General features: G+C 34.1%; 4 protein-coding genes across 4 annotated transcripts; 3 read left to right on the plus strand and 1 right to left on the minus strand.

Moving 5' to 3' along the window:
* Positions 1-2333: 2333 nt before the first annotated feature.
* On the minus strand, positions 2334-4520 carry LOC105118219 (nitrobindin heme-binding domain protein). Its single transcript, XM_011016121.1, has 4 exons — positions 4216-4520; positions 3999-4139; positions 3791-3859; positions 2334-2744 (listed from the first exon to the last, which is right to left on the minus strand). Exons 1-4 carry the CDS (start codon positions 4375-4377, stop codon positions 2625-2627), a joined length of 492 nt encoding a protein of 163 aa, XP_011014423.1. The 5' UTR covers positions 4378-4520; the 3' UTR covers positions 2334-2624.
* Positions 4521-5892: 1372 nt separating this feature from the next.
* LOC105118230 (phenazine biosynthesis-like domain-containing protein 1) lies at positions 5893-8173 on the plus strand. The gene is made up of 5 exons (XM_011016131.1): positions 5893-6210; positions 6575-6874; positions 7137-7298; positions 7764-7847; positions 7925-8173. The coding sequence occupies exons 1-5, from the start codon at positions 5977-5979 to the stop codon at positions 8030-8032; spliced, it is 888 nt and encodes a 295-aa protein (XP_011014433.1). The 5' UTR covers positions 5893-5976; the 3' UTR covers positions 8033-8173.
* Positions 8174-8299: 126 nt separating this feature from the next.
* Positions 8300-10078, plus strand: LOC105118238 (uncharacterized). Its single transcript, XM_011016141.1, has 3 exons — positions 8300-8852; positions 8947-9022; positions 9144-10078. Exons 1-3 carry the CDS (start codon positions 8814-8816, stop codon positions 9914-9916), a joined length of 888 nt encoding a protein of 295 aa, XP_011014443.1. The 5' UTR covers positions 8300-8813; the 3' UTR covers positions 9917-10078.
* A 1617-nt stretch (positions 10079-11695) lies between these two features.
* Positions 11696-14134, plus strand: LOC105118248 (serine/threonine-protein kinase AGC1-7-like). Its single transcript, XM_011016152.1, has 2 exons — positions 11696-12379; positions 13169-14134. Exons 1-2 carry the CDS (start codon positions 11760-11762, stop codon positions 14037-14039), a joined length of 1491 nt encoding a protein of 496 aa, XP_011014454.1. The 5' UTR covers positions 11696-11759; the 3' UTR covers positions 14040-14134.
* Positions 14135-15731: the final 1597 nt, after the last annotated feature.

The raw sequence follows: 15731 nt of genomic DNA on the forward strand, positions 1-15731 counted from the left end.
ATTATGGTTATTTTTTAAATAATTTTTTATATTAAAATATATGTTAATAATATTTTTTTATTTTTAAAAAATTATTTTTAATATTAGTATATCAAAAAAATTTGAAAATAGTAAAAATATATTAATTTAAAATAAATAAAAAATTAAAATTTTTTATAAACATTTTTGAAACAAAAACATCTATTTAAAAAATATATATATCAGAAATCATGCTGTCTGAAAGAGCATGATTATTTAAGATGTTGTTGTTAAAAAAAAAGCGTAGTCTTTATATTTAAAAAAAACTGAGTTGCGTCATCTAAAAATACAATCTATAAATTAAGTTGTTTTCAACGAAACATTAAATGGATTATGCTGTTGTCGACACAATACATAGATTTGTAATATTTATTCAAATATTCCTTAATTAAGCTAATTTGTCAAAAAAAAAAATCATGAGCACCGCTTTTGAACAAAAAAATCCCCGATATTCCCCGGACACAACATTTTATCGATCCCAGACAAGAGAAGCAGATTGAAAACGTGTATTGGAGTGGTATATTAATTTTTGTAGTAAAAAAACATTTATATATTTTTTATTTTTTTAAATTATTTTGATATCTTATATTAAAATTAAAATTAAAATTAAAAAATATTATTTTAATATATTTTTAAATAAAATATATTTTTTAAAAATCACTATCATACTCCAACCACTAAAAACACTAAATAAACAGTCCACTGAAAATGAATTTAGATCATGACACCTCTCTTCTTCATCCAACGTCAGTATTATTTCACACGTCATCCGCTTATCAGAACACGCAAGTACGGAATCATACATACATACATACATACAAGCCCTCCTAGCTATTGGATCGTGGGCGGGCGCCTTATTAGAATTCATGAATTCTATTTTTATTTTTTTTTATGTTCGGATTGTTTGCATATATTTTTATTAATCTTATATATTTTAAAATAAATAATTATAATTTTTTTAATAATTATGAGAATTATATTATTTGAGACCTGAAGAAACCTAAAATCTAATTAATTAAATTATAATCATCAGAGATTTTTTTTTGTCTTCCTTTGAAAACAGAGGAGCATAGCTTTTAGGATGACTTTCTCGATTACCCCGCCTTGCAGTTTGCTAATGACTCCCTAATAATCTCACACGTGTTAGGTTGTGGATAGCTTTATAGGGGAAACTAGTTTGATCTTCCAACCTACGCGGCGGGTAAGGGTATGTGTTAATGCGAGGGATATTTTTTTTCTTTCAAATATCATGTTTTTTAATTAAAAAACATATACGTGCTGTTTTTTTTTAATCTTAATGTTTTTTTTTCTTATATCCTGAAGGTTTTTTCTTTAACTGATAACAAATTAATTTTATTTTTATAAATGCATCATGAAAATAAAAACTATATAAAAAAACTAAAAATAAATTAAAACAAACTCTTTGAAAGACTGTCAAGTAATAAAAGACAATAACTACTAATTAAAAAGCACACAATAAACAATCTTTTTAAGAAAATAGAAGAGAGGGTGCTCTTTTCTCTGGTGAATAGGTAATGATATTTTTGAAGGATTTAAAGTTAGCTTGATGTTGTATGCATCACTAGATATATTCAGAGCTGATCAACTTCATGATTCATCTTCTTTCTGTGGTCGGGGTCCTATCGCATGGAGTGAATGCAATGTTTTTGATTTTGAGAGTGCCATTTGCGAATCCCTGCCTCTACACTAGCTGGGCCTCCGCCATTGTTTTTTCTTTATTATTTGGAAACAGGTTCAAGCAGCTGATTCTTTACTTAAGCTGGTGTCGGAGTTGAAGCAGACATCAATCTTTTCAGGATTTGCATCTCTTAATGACCATGTGGATCAAAGAATAGACGAGTTTGACCAGCTCGCGGGAAAAAACAGATAGCATGTTAGCTACAGTTGGAGAGGCGGCTGCTGCGCGCTAGCCTCAAGGAGCTTGAAACATTTTACTATTCTTCCGCACAGAGGACAAGTCAAACCTTAGAACCGTACCTAAGATTCCTAAAAACTTGCGATATCATTCTCCTGTTTAATAGGCTTGTTTTCCTGAGTGTATAATCACTTGTGTAATGAGAATGTATAATCACTTGTGTAATCAAAGGCAACACTGTATGCAATGATGGGTCACTGCATCGCCCTAATGGTTTTTATAAGCAAGATAACCTCATGCCTTGTGGAAACTCACAAATCAATGTTCATGTTTTTTTTTTTAAGAAAAAAAATTCGGACCTCTTAAATTTTGAAAGGATGAGAGAAGGAGCAGGAGTCGTTTGCAGAAAAGAGGAAAAAGAAAAAAGAGTCGAGTGGGAAATATTAAAGTTCACTGGATGCACAAATCAAAGACACGCTTTAAAATCATATACAGAGCACAAGTCTGTCTGAAATAAAACGAACACATGTTCATTAGTCAGGAGTTCTTCTCAACTCAATTAAGGATTTTACTGTCTGCTGACAAACAAGCAACTCCAACAATAATTTACCCGACGGCACTTTGTGCATTTAACGATTGCTTGCAAGGATTTAGCAGCTGCAAACATCAAGATCAGCCAAGATGCATGCTACTTTATATTCTCTGCCAATTTTAAATAGGCATGAAACTGTTAGAGCTTCTTGAGCAAAGCTTTCAGGTGTGGCTGAATACCAGTTAGGTTGGTAGCCATTTGAACCACATATGATAAATCTCCATTCACCAATTCAAAATCTCGTGTTATCTCCTTCACCTGCCAAAGAAAAACGAAGGTGATTTGCAATCGCTTGCAATAAAAAATGAACAGATTAGTTTTAAAACAGAATCCACACAGTGCTAAATAAAAAGAACACAGACAATTTTATTTTTTAAGCTTCTTTAAAGACATTGCTTTATAATCCTCCTATATTCTTTTAAGATAAAAATATGCTACATTTGCATAATTCCTCCTTTCTTCAATGGGACAAACTATGTTTCTAAATCTCCAGTATTCAATTCTAGTTGCAACCCTGTATCGATTGTTGTAATGCTGTTCAACCTTTACAAGCTAAAATCCTCATCCTTGTAATATAACTACCATCAATATAAATGAATAAGCTTAGGATTACCATTACTAGAATAGCGACCCATGAATCCCTATCTATAGATTTTTCTTTTGCTCGTGGCATGCAACAGACTGTCTTCACCTCTCATGCCAAAAAATGGACAGTGAAATCAAAAAACCGGCAAATGGTTACATTGCTCAATGACAACATGCTTGTGTGGTATGGAAATTCAAGTAAAGGCCTCTCTAATATCTATGCTGAGATTTGAAAATCAAATGCACAAATTTGAGGTAGCTTTCGTCTAATGGTCAAGAGAATAAGGCCTAAGCTTACCATGACAAAAACATTCTACCATCCAAAGTATAAAATCAGCTAATGTTTGCATAAATTGAAGCTCCTGTGCATCACAGAACAAGTCTACTGGCATTTAATTTGAAATAAAAATGAATCTGGTTTTGTCTTTAGGATCATGAACCAACTAATTATCAAGAATGCAGCCAGCTAGTTATTTTCCAAATAACCATTCCCAAATCCCAACTTAATTTTGTATACAGAAACAGAAAATTGGCAATGGTAATGGATACAGTGCCCTCTTTGCAGTACTAATGGCAACAGAAAAGAAAGTTCCATGCTTCATCGACCAATAGTGAAGCATTCTTTAATTAGTAATGTAAAATTATAGAAAGTTTAATGTTGAGGATGCAAATAACCCATCGAACAAACAATATGAATGGTCGTGAAAGAGAAAAATCACCTTAGAAGCATTGCCCACCAATTGACTCTGAAGCTTGATCGTCTTATCTTGTGTATTATAATTCCCTTTCTAAAAACAAATTACCAGAATATAATTCACCTCATACCAGCAATTAAGATAGGAAGCCAAAAAAGAAGAAGATCCATACAGTTTTCATCGTCAAAAGTAAGGCATGAAAGTGAGAAAATTATATATAAAAAAAACAAACCTGGACTTCAACGATGCCAGTGCTCTGAGCAATGACAACTTCAATGGTACCATCAGGCTTGGGTCTCCAGTAACCACTCTCGGCATGCATAGGCTCTCCAGAATTGAGTTTCCAAGTCTTTTGATTATAAGCTATCACAGGCTACAGGAGAAACCCTACTCAGTATTTGCTGACGATCAAACTCAAAACTAAGGGGAAAGAAATATTGAAGCTATACCTTGCCAGGATTGGAAGAGAAATGTAGCTCTTCTCCATAAGAGAAAGAGTTGATAGTGGGATATCCACCTTCTCCTTGGCCCCTCCATGTCCCCAGCAGATATGAGAAGGGCACGATTAATGGATGCACAGCTCCTGCTGACGGTGGCGTGACAGAGTCCATCCTCTACTACAGCTACCGCTCTCGATTTCTCTACCTAAGACTTTATTTATGATTCAAGACCTTTTTAAATCTGGGTTGCAGTGAACAAGGTTGTCAGCAGGCAGGGAGTGCCAGGCTGCTCTGCTATCCCCGCCTTCGGTTGTCTCCTCTGACATGGTCATGGATAGGCTGTATCAGGCTCCAATCAAAGCGGGTTTGAACCAAGTGGATGAGCCCCCTTTTCGGCCCAATTTTCACTGTACCTTTATGGCCCAGCATTCTTTGCCCGATCTTGTTTTGTTGTGTATACTTTTCAGCGACTTTTTTAAGATTCCGTCTTTTAACTAAAATGGGAGGGAGGCAGTAAAAGATATTTTCCAGGTTTAGTGCGTCCGTGTCAGAAAACGAGACGGCGAAAGATCGATGAAAGGTCAACGGTATTTGTATTGATTAAAAAAAAAAAAACAATTTTGTAGATTTTTTTTTTAATTCTTTAGATCTTTTTTTTTAAAAAAAAAAACTGTTTGCATTGAATTTTTTTATTTTTATTGTTTGTTCATAGAGTGATTGAAATGTGAGGATTTTGCTAATTCAGTGGCTAGTTGGTTCTCTTTCTGAAGTGATTGAAAAACTGAAATGTAAGGCTTCACTTAATTATTAATTATTATATAATCGAGGGATTGATTTGAGATTTCCAAAAATTATTTGGAGTTGAATGTCGCATGTGATAGACACGTCATGATTAAACGCAATTGTTGATGATGTGGATACTTAAATTAAAGAATTTTGATCCTTTGAAAACCTAATTGAAGAATTTTCTTTTTCATGGGGACTGAAATGAAAATCAATTCATAGTTTGGGATTATTTGAGATTTCTCCAATTCCTCTATCCTACTTTATATTGAAAAGAAAAAAAAAAGACAATTAAAATGTGTGTAATGTAAGTTATGAAGTTAAATTTAAGATTTTTAAATTATCAAGAACATGTGGTCGAGTCTGTACTCATAAAAAATAATTAAACTAGTATAATTTGAGATTATTTATTAGTTATAAAAATATTAAATACTGTAACTAACAATACTTTATATATATATAGACTCACACACTTAAGTAAAATATTATTTGGTATAAAAGAACCGAAAGAAAATATCATTTACAATTAAATATTAATTTTTTGATAAATTAAGATGCTAGGTAGTTTCCTTTTCACTTAAAAGTAGATAAATATTATTTTTAAAAATTATACTATAATTATAAATGATATTTAAACTATAAACTAAATTAAATTAAATTGATATAATTTAATTTAAAACGTTGGAAACATATTCCATTGAAAGTAGTGCAAGGATAAAAATACAAATTTGATATTTAAAAAATGTATTTATTGGAAGTAGCAATCAGAAATTAATCTTATTTTTTAAATGGGCGCAAGGATTGCCGGGTAATAAAACAAAAGTAGTAGGATAAAAAACAAGGCAAGGGTAAAAGTGTAAAAGGACAATGACCCTCGAACAAAACTCAGTTAACCTTCAAAGCTTTGCGCATTTTTAGTTGACCATTCGATTCAGCTTCGTCTCCAAAACAGAAGTTCCCTTTTAACTCCACGGAATCACTTGACAAATGGGAAAGAAGTTTGTGAAATACTTTGTGGTGGACGCATTCACTGACTCGGCTTTCAAGGGTAACCCAGCTGCTGTATGTTTATTAGAATATGAAAAAGATGAAAAATGGCTACAAGCTGTGGCGGCTGAGTTCAATGTCTCCGCGACATGTTACTTGACACCACTCACTACTGATGTTGCCGTCACTTCCAATCCTAGGTTCCGTCTTAGATGGTTCACTCCTGCTGCAGAGGTCAACACTTCTTTTTTCTTGTTAGTTTTTTTTTTTAAAAAAAGTATTTTCAACTAGTAAGTGATTGCTCTTTTTGTGGGTGATTAATTCTTATTGTTGTTAGTGGGTGTAAACTACTTCTGGATCAATCGGGTGGCGTGGTTTTGAATATTTTTGGCCAGTTCGATGGTTTCATTCATTTGCATGGAAGATACTACCAAGTTCATTACTTTTTAATGGCCCTTGAACAAACAACAATTTTTAGCTACAATTTTACTAACTGTATTGTACTGTATTGCAAATGCAAGTTTTCCTGTTTGTATATTGAGGTGGATGATTTATAATAAAGAGGGATTCTGAATTATTATCCTTTCCCCATTCACAGGTTACGCTTTGTGGCCATGCAACATTAGCTGCTTCACACACACTATTTTCAAATGGCTTGGTCAATTCTGACATTATTGAATTTGACACGCTATCTGGGATCCTAACTGCTAAGAAAGTTCCTGAAAGTATCAACCCTGAGAATGTCTCAAATGGTGAAGCGAAAGAGAGCTTTCTCATTGAATTAGATTTCCCAATTGTCCCAACGACGGAGTTCTCCATAGACGCTGTGTCGATTTCTAAGGCACTGAATTCTGCTCCAATAATTGATCTCAAGAAGACTACCTTCGGTGACCTCCTCGTAATACCTCCAATTCCATTTCTATTTAATGTTTTGTTATTTACATTTTTATACTTCCGTTTGCAACTCTTATTTGTTATTTTCTGACATAAATTTGCAACTAAGCACTGACCTTACTTTAAAAGAGTAATGTTTTGTTAGCATGAATGGCTCGAACCTTCCATGTATGTCATTTTTTGTATCTGGATATGATACCATATGTATTCGGTTGAATGTTGAATTCATTTGTGTACCAAAAATAATAGCTTGTCCTTTTTTGCAGGTTGTCTTGCCGTCTGGTAAAGATGTTGCAGAAATAAATCCAGAATTTGACGAGATACTTAAATGTCCTGGTAGGGGGGTAATTGTTTCTGGAGTTGCTCCACCAGAGTCTGGATTTGATTTTTATAGCCGTTTCTTCTGCCCAAAACTTCGGATTAGTGAGGTAATTTTATTGGCATTTTGTCTCATTCATCAGAATGCTCTTCAGAATACCTTCCTGCAATGTAAAGATATTCCTAATTGATTGAAGCAATTGAAAGAAGTTCCTGGCGTTAAATATCAGGCCTTCACCAAATCTGATGAGTATTATACCTGCAAATTGAATAGAACATGATGGCCAAAATGTTAAAGATGCTGATAGCTAAATTCTTTCATCCGCTTTGTATACTTTACCAGCTTAAAGACTGCCCTGAATCTAGGTTACCTGACCAGCATCAATTTTGATAACTTAATGGATAAACCTACCTGATTTGTCTTCTTTTGCGAATCCCTTCATTGCGGAATGTTGTTGGTCTAGAAAACACTGCATTTTCAGTAACTGAAGATAGACGATGAGACTTTGAACACTCTCGCTAAATAAAATTGTATCTGTGAATACTTCCTCACGTCACAAGTTTGAATTCTTCAGGATCCTGTTTGTGGGAGTGCACATTGTGCGTTAGCACCTTATTGGAGCAAGAAACTTGGAAAGTGTGATTTTATGGCATATCAGGTAGTCCTTCCCCTTCCTCTCTCAAAGATAGCAGTCTTAGAAAATCATATATTGCTTACGTTGTTTATCTTCTTCAGGCATCTCCTAGGAGTGGGATATTGGACATCCACTTAGATGAGCAGAACCAGAGAGTGTTGCTGCGGGGGAAAGCTGTTACTGTGATGGAAGGCTCTCTACTGGTTTAGATTTGACGTTGGATTCCGTTGTGCATGTATGAGAAAATAAATGACAATTATTGAAATTGAACATTTCCTTTGTATTTCAATTAAAACTTTTGATTTGAAAACTTGTATGGTGCCTTTTTACTACACTTATTTTCTCCTGAAGTTTGCCCTGGGTGCCCTTCAACTTATTAAATGAAAACATCAGCTAATATCTTCTTTGTTATCACACCTTAAAAATTCATAAATTCTGGTATCAACAATTGAATTTGGAAATTATACTTCGTTATTAATGGATTAAATCCGTTTGACTGTTGTAGATTTCTTAACAAATCCGGAACATTGGTTGCATGATAATGGCCTGATCTTGCTGGAATTCGAATCCCGAGAAAACTAATAAAAGAGTTGAACGTTGTCCAACTTATCATTGAAGGCTTCCATCGTTCTAATGAAAGATTTGGCAGAAGGCTTTCACCTTCATAGAAAAATTTAGAGGAATTTTTTTATTTTATTTCAAACGTATCTGATTAGTTAACGTATTACATGTCTGCACCGCAATATTTGAGCAATCCAGCATCGTGAACGCATATAGCTGCACCATAATTACTCGCATGACACTGATTCTGTATTTATTTCTACATTTAAATAAAGATCTTTATATGCAAATAAATGTCACTGCGCCCCCCTGGTTTTTCAAGGCATCTCTATCAGCCTTCTGAACGAAGAAGAAAACGCACTCTCTGGGGGCGACGGGACAAGTAACAACTCGCAACTTTTGTCTGCTAAGGACTACAGAAAATTTCCTATGGAACGTGAGCCGTTTGCTCCTTCAGTTTCTCCTCAGGTATTACAAAGAATGTCCAATGAAATGTGCTCAGATTGCAACTTTTTATTTTTTTCCTTGTTGTTAAGTATACATGTTTCAAATACGGCTGCAGACATGTGTCCTGAAAATGAATTTTGCATGTGGAAATTGCCACAAGAAGATCAGGAAACAATTGCAGAAAACTCAAGGTATCTTTTTTACTGGTCTATTATGCTGCACAGCCTTCTTCTAGTCATGTATACGAAGAAACCAAAAAATTGAACTGCTAAGCATCGAATTTGTTATGTTTTTCCTTTTTTCATTTGCTAGGTGTGCACTCCATCCACATAGATGCGAATGAGGGGAAGGTGACAGTCTCAAGTACAGTAGACCCTCATGTACTTATAGAAGAGTTTGCAAAGATTGGGAAGAAAGCGCATCTTCTATGGGAACCAAGACCTCTCTTGATGAACCAAAACAATGCTGATAACAGAGGAAAGAGAGTTCAAGATGCACTTTTTGATGCTCAACAAAATGGAATCGATCTGGATCAGCTGGCTCAACTGCAAAAATTCACGGAGAATAAAAGGTTGAAACTTTTGGAGCTAAACCAAACCAACAACATAAAGATGACCTTCAGTGACAACGGTGTTATCAGTCATATTGATCATGCCACAGGCATCAATACAAACAATTTGCACGAGCCTAAAGGGAACAATGGAGCTATGAATGGGCACAACCCACCACCTATGAATACATTTGGTCAAGGCCAATATGATAATATCGGTGGTGCGAGCAGCAGCAGAGGTCCTGCTCCCTTTGGTAATGGTAGTGGTGGATGTGATCCCACAACGAAAAAGGTACCTCCTTGTTGCCACGCTTTTGAGTTCAGCTGTGGTGGCAATAGATGGGGTGAGGAGAAGGCTCAAAGGCCTCTACTGCCACCCAACTGTGATCCTACTTGTCCCGTGCCAACATACAACCATGGTCCTTACGGAGCAACACCACCAAATCACTATGCTTCTTATGGATCGCAACCAGTGAATATCCTACACGCAGATGTAAACTGTGGTGGGGGTCATAAAACTTGCCGGGTGATGTGAGCTACAGCTTGTGCTGCAGGCTATGTTTAGGTTAACGAATAATACACCATGTTCTTTTGTTGCAAATCCACATGTGAACTCGGCATTCACGATGCATTATTTCTTAGATGGAAGCAATTTCATTATATTTTTCGATTTGTAATGTACAAACATCCTTTCCCCCCCCTATATCGGCAAAGTGCGCACTTCAACATCTGAAATAAACAGTGTTGACATTTTTTTTAGCAAAGCTGCATTTTTGTTTACTTAAGCAAACGCTGCCAATGAGGCAATGACGATATGACAGCAAATCTCAACTAGAATGCAGAGCTGGAGAGTAGTCGTGGGCAGAGAGGATGTGAAATGAAAAAGGATCTCTATTTTCCCTATTTTTCACAAAACAAGAAGGAGGATTAAACGGATATCCACCCCTTATTCATAGCTATGACCGTTTCCCCTTCTTTTTATTTCCTCTCCCCACGTACTTTAGTAGTTACAAGGATTGAAGAGCTAGCTAGAATAGAATATGGTACTTGGGTGTTCCTTTTATTTTATTTTCTTTTATTTTTGCTTCATTTATGGGAATTTGTTTCCACAAAACTCTCCGAATCTTGAAAAACCAATACTAAAATATTCAAATAAAGACTAACAACAAAATCCACTCCTGCTATGACGACGACGAGGAGTGGTGGTCCATATAAAATCCAACTCATTCTCATTTGCTTTCGTTTTTACATTTTAACTTTGTAACCACCACCACCACCATTTTATTTATTTATTTAGACAGTTTCTCTCTTTGCAGATTATGCAATGAAATACCATTTTCCCTTCCATCCCAAGCAAGATGCAATCATAACCAATAACATGTTTCTTTTGTTAATGCAATTTTGAGATTCTGCTGGTTGGTCCGCGATCTCTTCAATGTGTTTCTTCATTAGAGTTTCTTTTTGTTATGGCATTTTCATTGATCTTTTGTTCTGTTTACAATCCCTTTGTTCCCTTTTATTGTACATTGTGGATACTTGTCATCCTACGTCACAGAATGTTGTCAATCCCACGTTGAGATGCATATATTTTAATCGATGACCGAATTTGTATATGTTTTCTCATAATACGTGCACACCACACACAAATTATAGGTACCTTAATCGTTGGTTATGAGCTCCGTATATGCTATGCTATTCAATGCAATGCAACCTTTCGGATCAAAATTGAAAATTAACATTTAACAATGTACAATTCTTTAGCAGCTCGCAGAAAAACTATTGTTTCAGATGGTAACCTTCCGCCATTGTTCCGGGAATGAGCAGAGTGTTCTTTTCTTTTTTTTTGTTGCTGTTGCTGATGTATATTTGAGAAATCAGTTTTAAGGCATCGGTCTATTTCATTGTGAAACTAATGGATTTGTATTTCATTCTTTTTTGGCAACCAGGAATTCCTGTTAAGGAGTGGTCTCGTGTTGCGCCATCAATGTCATCTAAGTCTGACAAAGGGCCTGACTCATACGAGGTATGTTTAAGCTCATAATTGTTGTCCTGGCGGACTGTGATTTAAAATCTGGCGGATTTTGCAAATTTGTGCAACTTGCTGCGTTCTTTTGTGATTAATACATCATTCTGTGGTACTTTTGCAGATGAGTTACATGCCACGAAAAGTAGTAGAAAGTGAAACAGAGAAGATGGAGGGGTTTAGCAAGAGTATTGATGCCAATATAATCTGTAACAATCCTCTTTACCAAGAACCCAAGAAAACGGATCTAATAGGAAAATACAGTGCAAGTTCAGGTTCTGATTCACCAAGGGAAACCAGATTTACCAAGATTACTGAAAATGTAACTTTTAATCGTCACTTGGATCCCAAAAAGATGGATCCATTAAGCAGGCCTGTGGGACATGCTAGTGCTAATCAAAGCGCGATTCAAAGCCCAAGAACACCTTCAAAATCTCAACTTTCAACCACTTCAGCAGCAGCTGCATTGCCAGCAAGCATGAAGACAAACGAAGCAAAGACTTTTAGTTCCATTACCAACCATGCCAATTTGAGTGGCAGAAGCTCTACCCGTTCCAACAGTTTAGAAAGCTCCGGTGGGGCAAACAAGCCCCACACAGGGCGTGATGTCAGATGGGAAGCCATTCAGTTTGCCATTGCCAGAGGTACAATCGGTCTTAGCAACTTTAGGCTTCTCAAGCGTCTTGGATACGGTGACATTGGTAGTGTCTATCTTGTTGAGCTTAGAGGGACTAATGCCCATTTTGCTATGAAAGTAATGGACAAGGCTTCTCTTGCAAGTAGAAACAAGCTGTTAAGGGCACAGACAGAGAAGGAAATTCTTGGACTTCTTGACCACCCATTCTTGCCCACTTTATATACTTATTTCGAGACTGATAAGTTCTACTGCATTGTCATGGAATTCTGCAGTGGAGGTAATCTTCATTCTCTTCGGCAGAAGCAACCTAACAAGCATTTTACTGAGGAAGCAGCACGGTGAGTACTCATTTTCTGCTATGTTTTTTCTTTCTATCATCAAAACTTGTGATATTGAGTTTTGTAGTTATATTCTAACAAACATTATCAGAATATTGGTCTTCAGCCTGCCAGTCTGACGATTTGTTAATTAGATGCTGATATAGGATTGTGCCAGTTTTGCAATAATGGAGGCTTAGGTTAGATCAGCAGCAGTTGGGGACCTTACATCTTTTCCAGCATTGTTCACAATCTGTGCTCGCTAGTTTTTATTTTTACATAATCATGTTGCTTCTAGCGCCTTTGTGTTGCATAATTGGACCTAGAAAGTTACATTTTACGAGGTATTTCAAGCACAGTTGAATGCAAAGATGTTGCTGTTAAAGGTTGGTCGACAATATGATTATGCTAATTCTCCAAAATCCAAGCCCTCACCCCTTCTCCATTTAAAATGGATAGAAATTAAACCGTTACCCTTGACTTTGCGGTTGGATTTGATAGTGATTGGATACATAAAATACCAATATCATAGACATCAATTTCAAGGAAAAAAAAAAAAGGGAAAAACTATAGACATAGTGGCTATTCTCCTTCACCCTTGGTAGAGAGAAATTTTCTATGTTTCTGACAGGTTCATCATATGTAAGTCGATCAATTGTGTCTTTGGTCTTAGATTTGTTGGAAACAAAAGCTGAATCTTTTCTTTCATGAATCAAATGATCAATTTTTTTTTTCTCTTTTCACGTAACAAATTCCTTAGTTCTTGTGCAAATGGATGTGAGATGTTATAAGTTATTTTGCTGTTAACAGATTTTATGCATCAGAGGTGTTGTTGGCTCTTGAATATCTGCACATGTTAGGCATAGTATACAGAGATTTGAAGCCAGAAAATTTGCTAGTTAGAGATGAAGGACATATCATGCTCTCAGACTTTGATTTATCGCTTCGTTGCTCGGTGAGTCCAACCCTTGTCAAGTCTTCATCTGTGCATGTAAGCAGCGGCAGCGGTGGTGGTGGTGGCATTTTGGATGATGAGTCTGTGCAAGGTTGTATGCAACCATCAACATTTTTCCCACGCATACTGCCTGGTAAAAAGAACCGAAAATCCAAATCAGACTTTGGAATCTTCGTTGGAGGGTCAATGCCAGAATTAATGGCAGAGCCTACAAACGTACGATCGATGTCATTTGTTGGCACACACGAGTACTTGGCCCCTGAGATCATACGCGGAGAAGGTCATGGCAGTGCAGTGGACTGGTGGACTTTCGGCATCTTCTTATATGAGCTATTGCATGGAACAACTCCCTTCAAAGGACAAGGAAACAGAGCTACATTATTCAATGTTGTTGGGCAGCCATTGAAATTTCCAGAAAATCCACAGGTCAGTATGGCGGCTCGTGATCTGATAAGAGGACTTCTAGTGAAAGAACCCCATAAAAGAATTGCATACAGAAGGGGTGCCACAGAGATAAAACAGCATCCATTTTTCGAAGGAGTGAACTGGGCTCTAGTCAGAAGTGCCTTGCCTCCACACATACCTGAACCCGTAGACTTCTCACAATATGCTAGCAAAGAAGCGCTCCCAGCTGACAAGAAAGGGCCAGACGTTGGTGGTGATAAGAACGATGTTAGCCCTCCTGAAAATAAAAATGAATCTTATATAGAGTTTGAATACTTTTAGGAATAATTCCATTCCATATTTTGGCCGATCCATAACTTGCAATCTATGAGAGAAACTGAAATTGTACAAAGAAAATTTCTTTAGGGTGTGCCTAACAGGCCTTTTGTTCTCCAAAATTGCATTTATTGAGTTTTTTTTATTGTACAATGCTACACTCTTTATTTTTTTAGTTTAGCTATGCAAAATTTTATATTTTTTTAATTTAGTTATTAATTTTTTTTAGTGATTTAGTCCTAATTAAAAATTAATTATTTTTGATTTTTTATAAAAATATAAGATTGAAAGAAAAGAGACTAAAATAAAAAAAAACATCAAATATAAATAATATACTATGAGTTTCATAAAAAATATACTTTGGTACTTAGATTTTAAAAATTATATAAATTATGTAATTTTAATATCTCAAAATGATTTATTTTGAGCCAGATGGGGCTAACCTGACTTGTGCTTTTTTTTTTCTTCTAATTATTTTTTAATTAATGGTTTTTTCTCTAAATTTTTTAAATTTATATTTAAACTAATGATCATTTTATTTTTCATTTTATCTACATATTCTCTTTTAAATAACGACTTTTTTAGTTATATATTTAAATTTGAAGAGTATTTTGATTCATGTATAATTTTTTTTAATCTTTTTATGGGTGAAATTTATTTTTAAAAATAAAAAAATTATTTTCAAATAATATTTCTAATATATGCAGTTATACATGATTTTTTTCTTTTCTTTTATTCACTCAATATAATTTATGCTTTTATTTCTATTATTGTTTTCTTAGATAAAAAATTATTCTAATAAAATGTTTTTAGCAAAACAACTAGATAAATATTTTATTTTTTGAGATTAAATATGTTCACTTATATTTGTCTCTTTATTTTTATTTTTTATTTTTAAGTATTGTTAATAATTTTTTATTTATTTATTCACATATATAATTTTCAATTTATTTAATTACACGGATGTATAATTTTTATATTTGAACTTAAATTTTTTAAACTAAAAAAATACTTTAAAAATATGCATATATATTTTGTTTATAGGAAATAAAAATATTTGACCCTAGGTACAATTTGGAACTAGTTTAAATAAAAAAAACTGTCTTTTTCAATGATTCAAATATAATAATGTTAAAAATTAAAAAAACTTAAAAAACATAATTTAATATATTTTTAATTTAAATATATTTTTAAAAAAACTCATCATATTCCAAGACAGATGTATAAAAAAAAAAATGATAGTGATTACTTTTTAAAAGTTTTTTCATTTAAAAAAAATATTTTTTTTATTTTTTAAAATTTATTTTTTACATCAAGATATTAAAAAAAATAAAAAATATTAAAAAAATTAATTTTAAAAAAAATAAATCTTAATAAAAAAAAACAAGTTGAAATTTAATGCTGAAGAACCCCTTAATCTTATAACGTACCCATCATCCTCAAAGACATCATGAAAAATTGAACTTATGAGAATAACACAAACGTGGTGATGTTAATGTTGAGCACCGAGCGAAGAGCTACGTGCCAAGACAGCTAATATCCATATACACGCGCGGAATAAGAAAAAATGAAAGAAAAAAAGATGGAAACGAGATGATGAGATGGAGTAACTGTGATTGGTTTTTAAATTATTTTTTTATTTTTAATTATTTTCAATACATAAAAATAATTTAAAAATATTAAAAAATTAATTTAAAA

This window comes from Populus euphratica, unplaced genomic scaffold (genome assembly GCF_000495115.2).
Source record: "Populus euphratica unplaced genomic scaffold, PopEup_1.0 scaffold5.1, whole genome shotgun sequence".
Lineage (NCBI taxonomy): Eukaryota > Viridiplantae > Streptophyta > Magnoliopsida > Malpighiales > Salicaceae > Populus > Populus euphratica.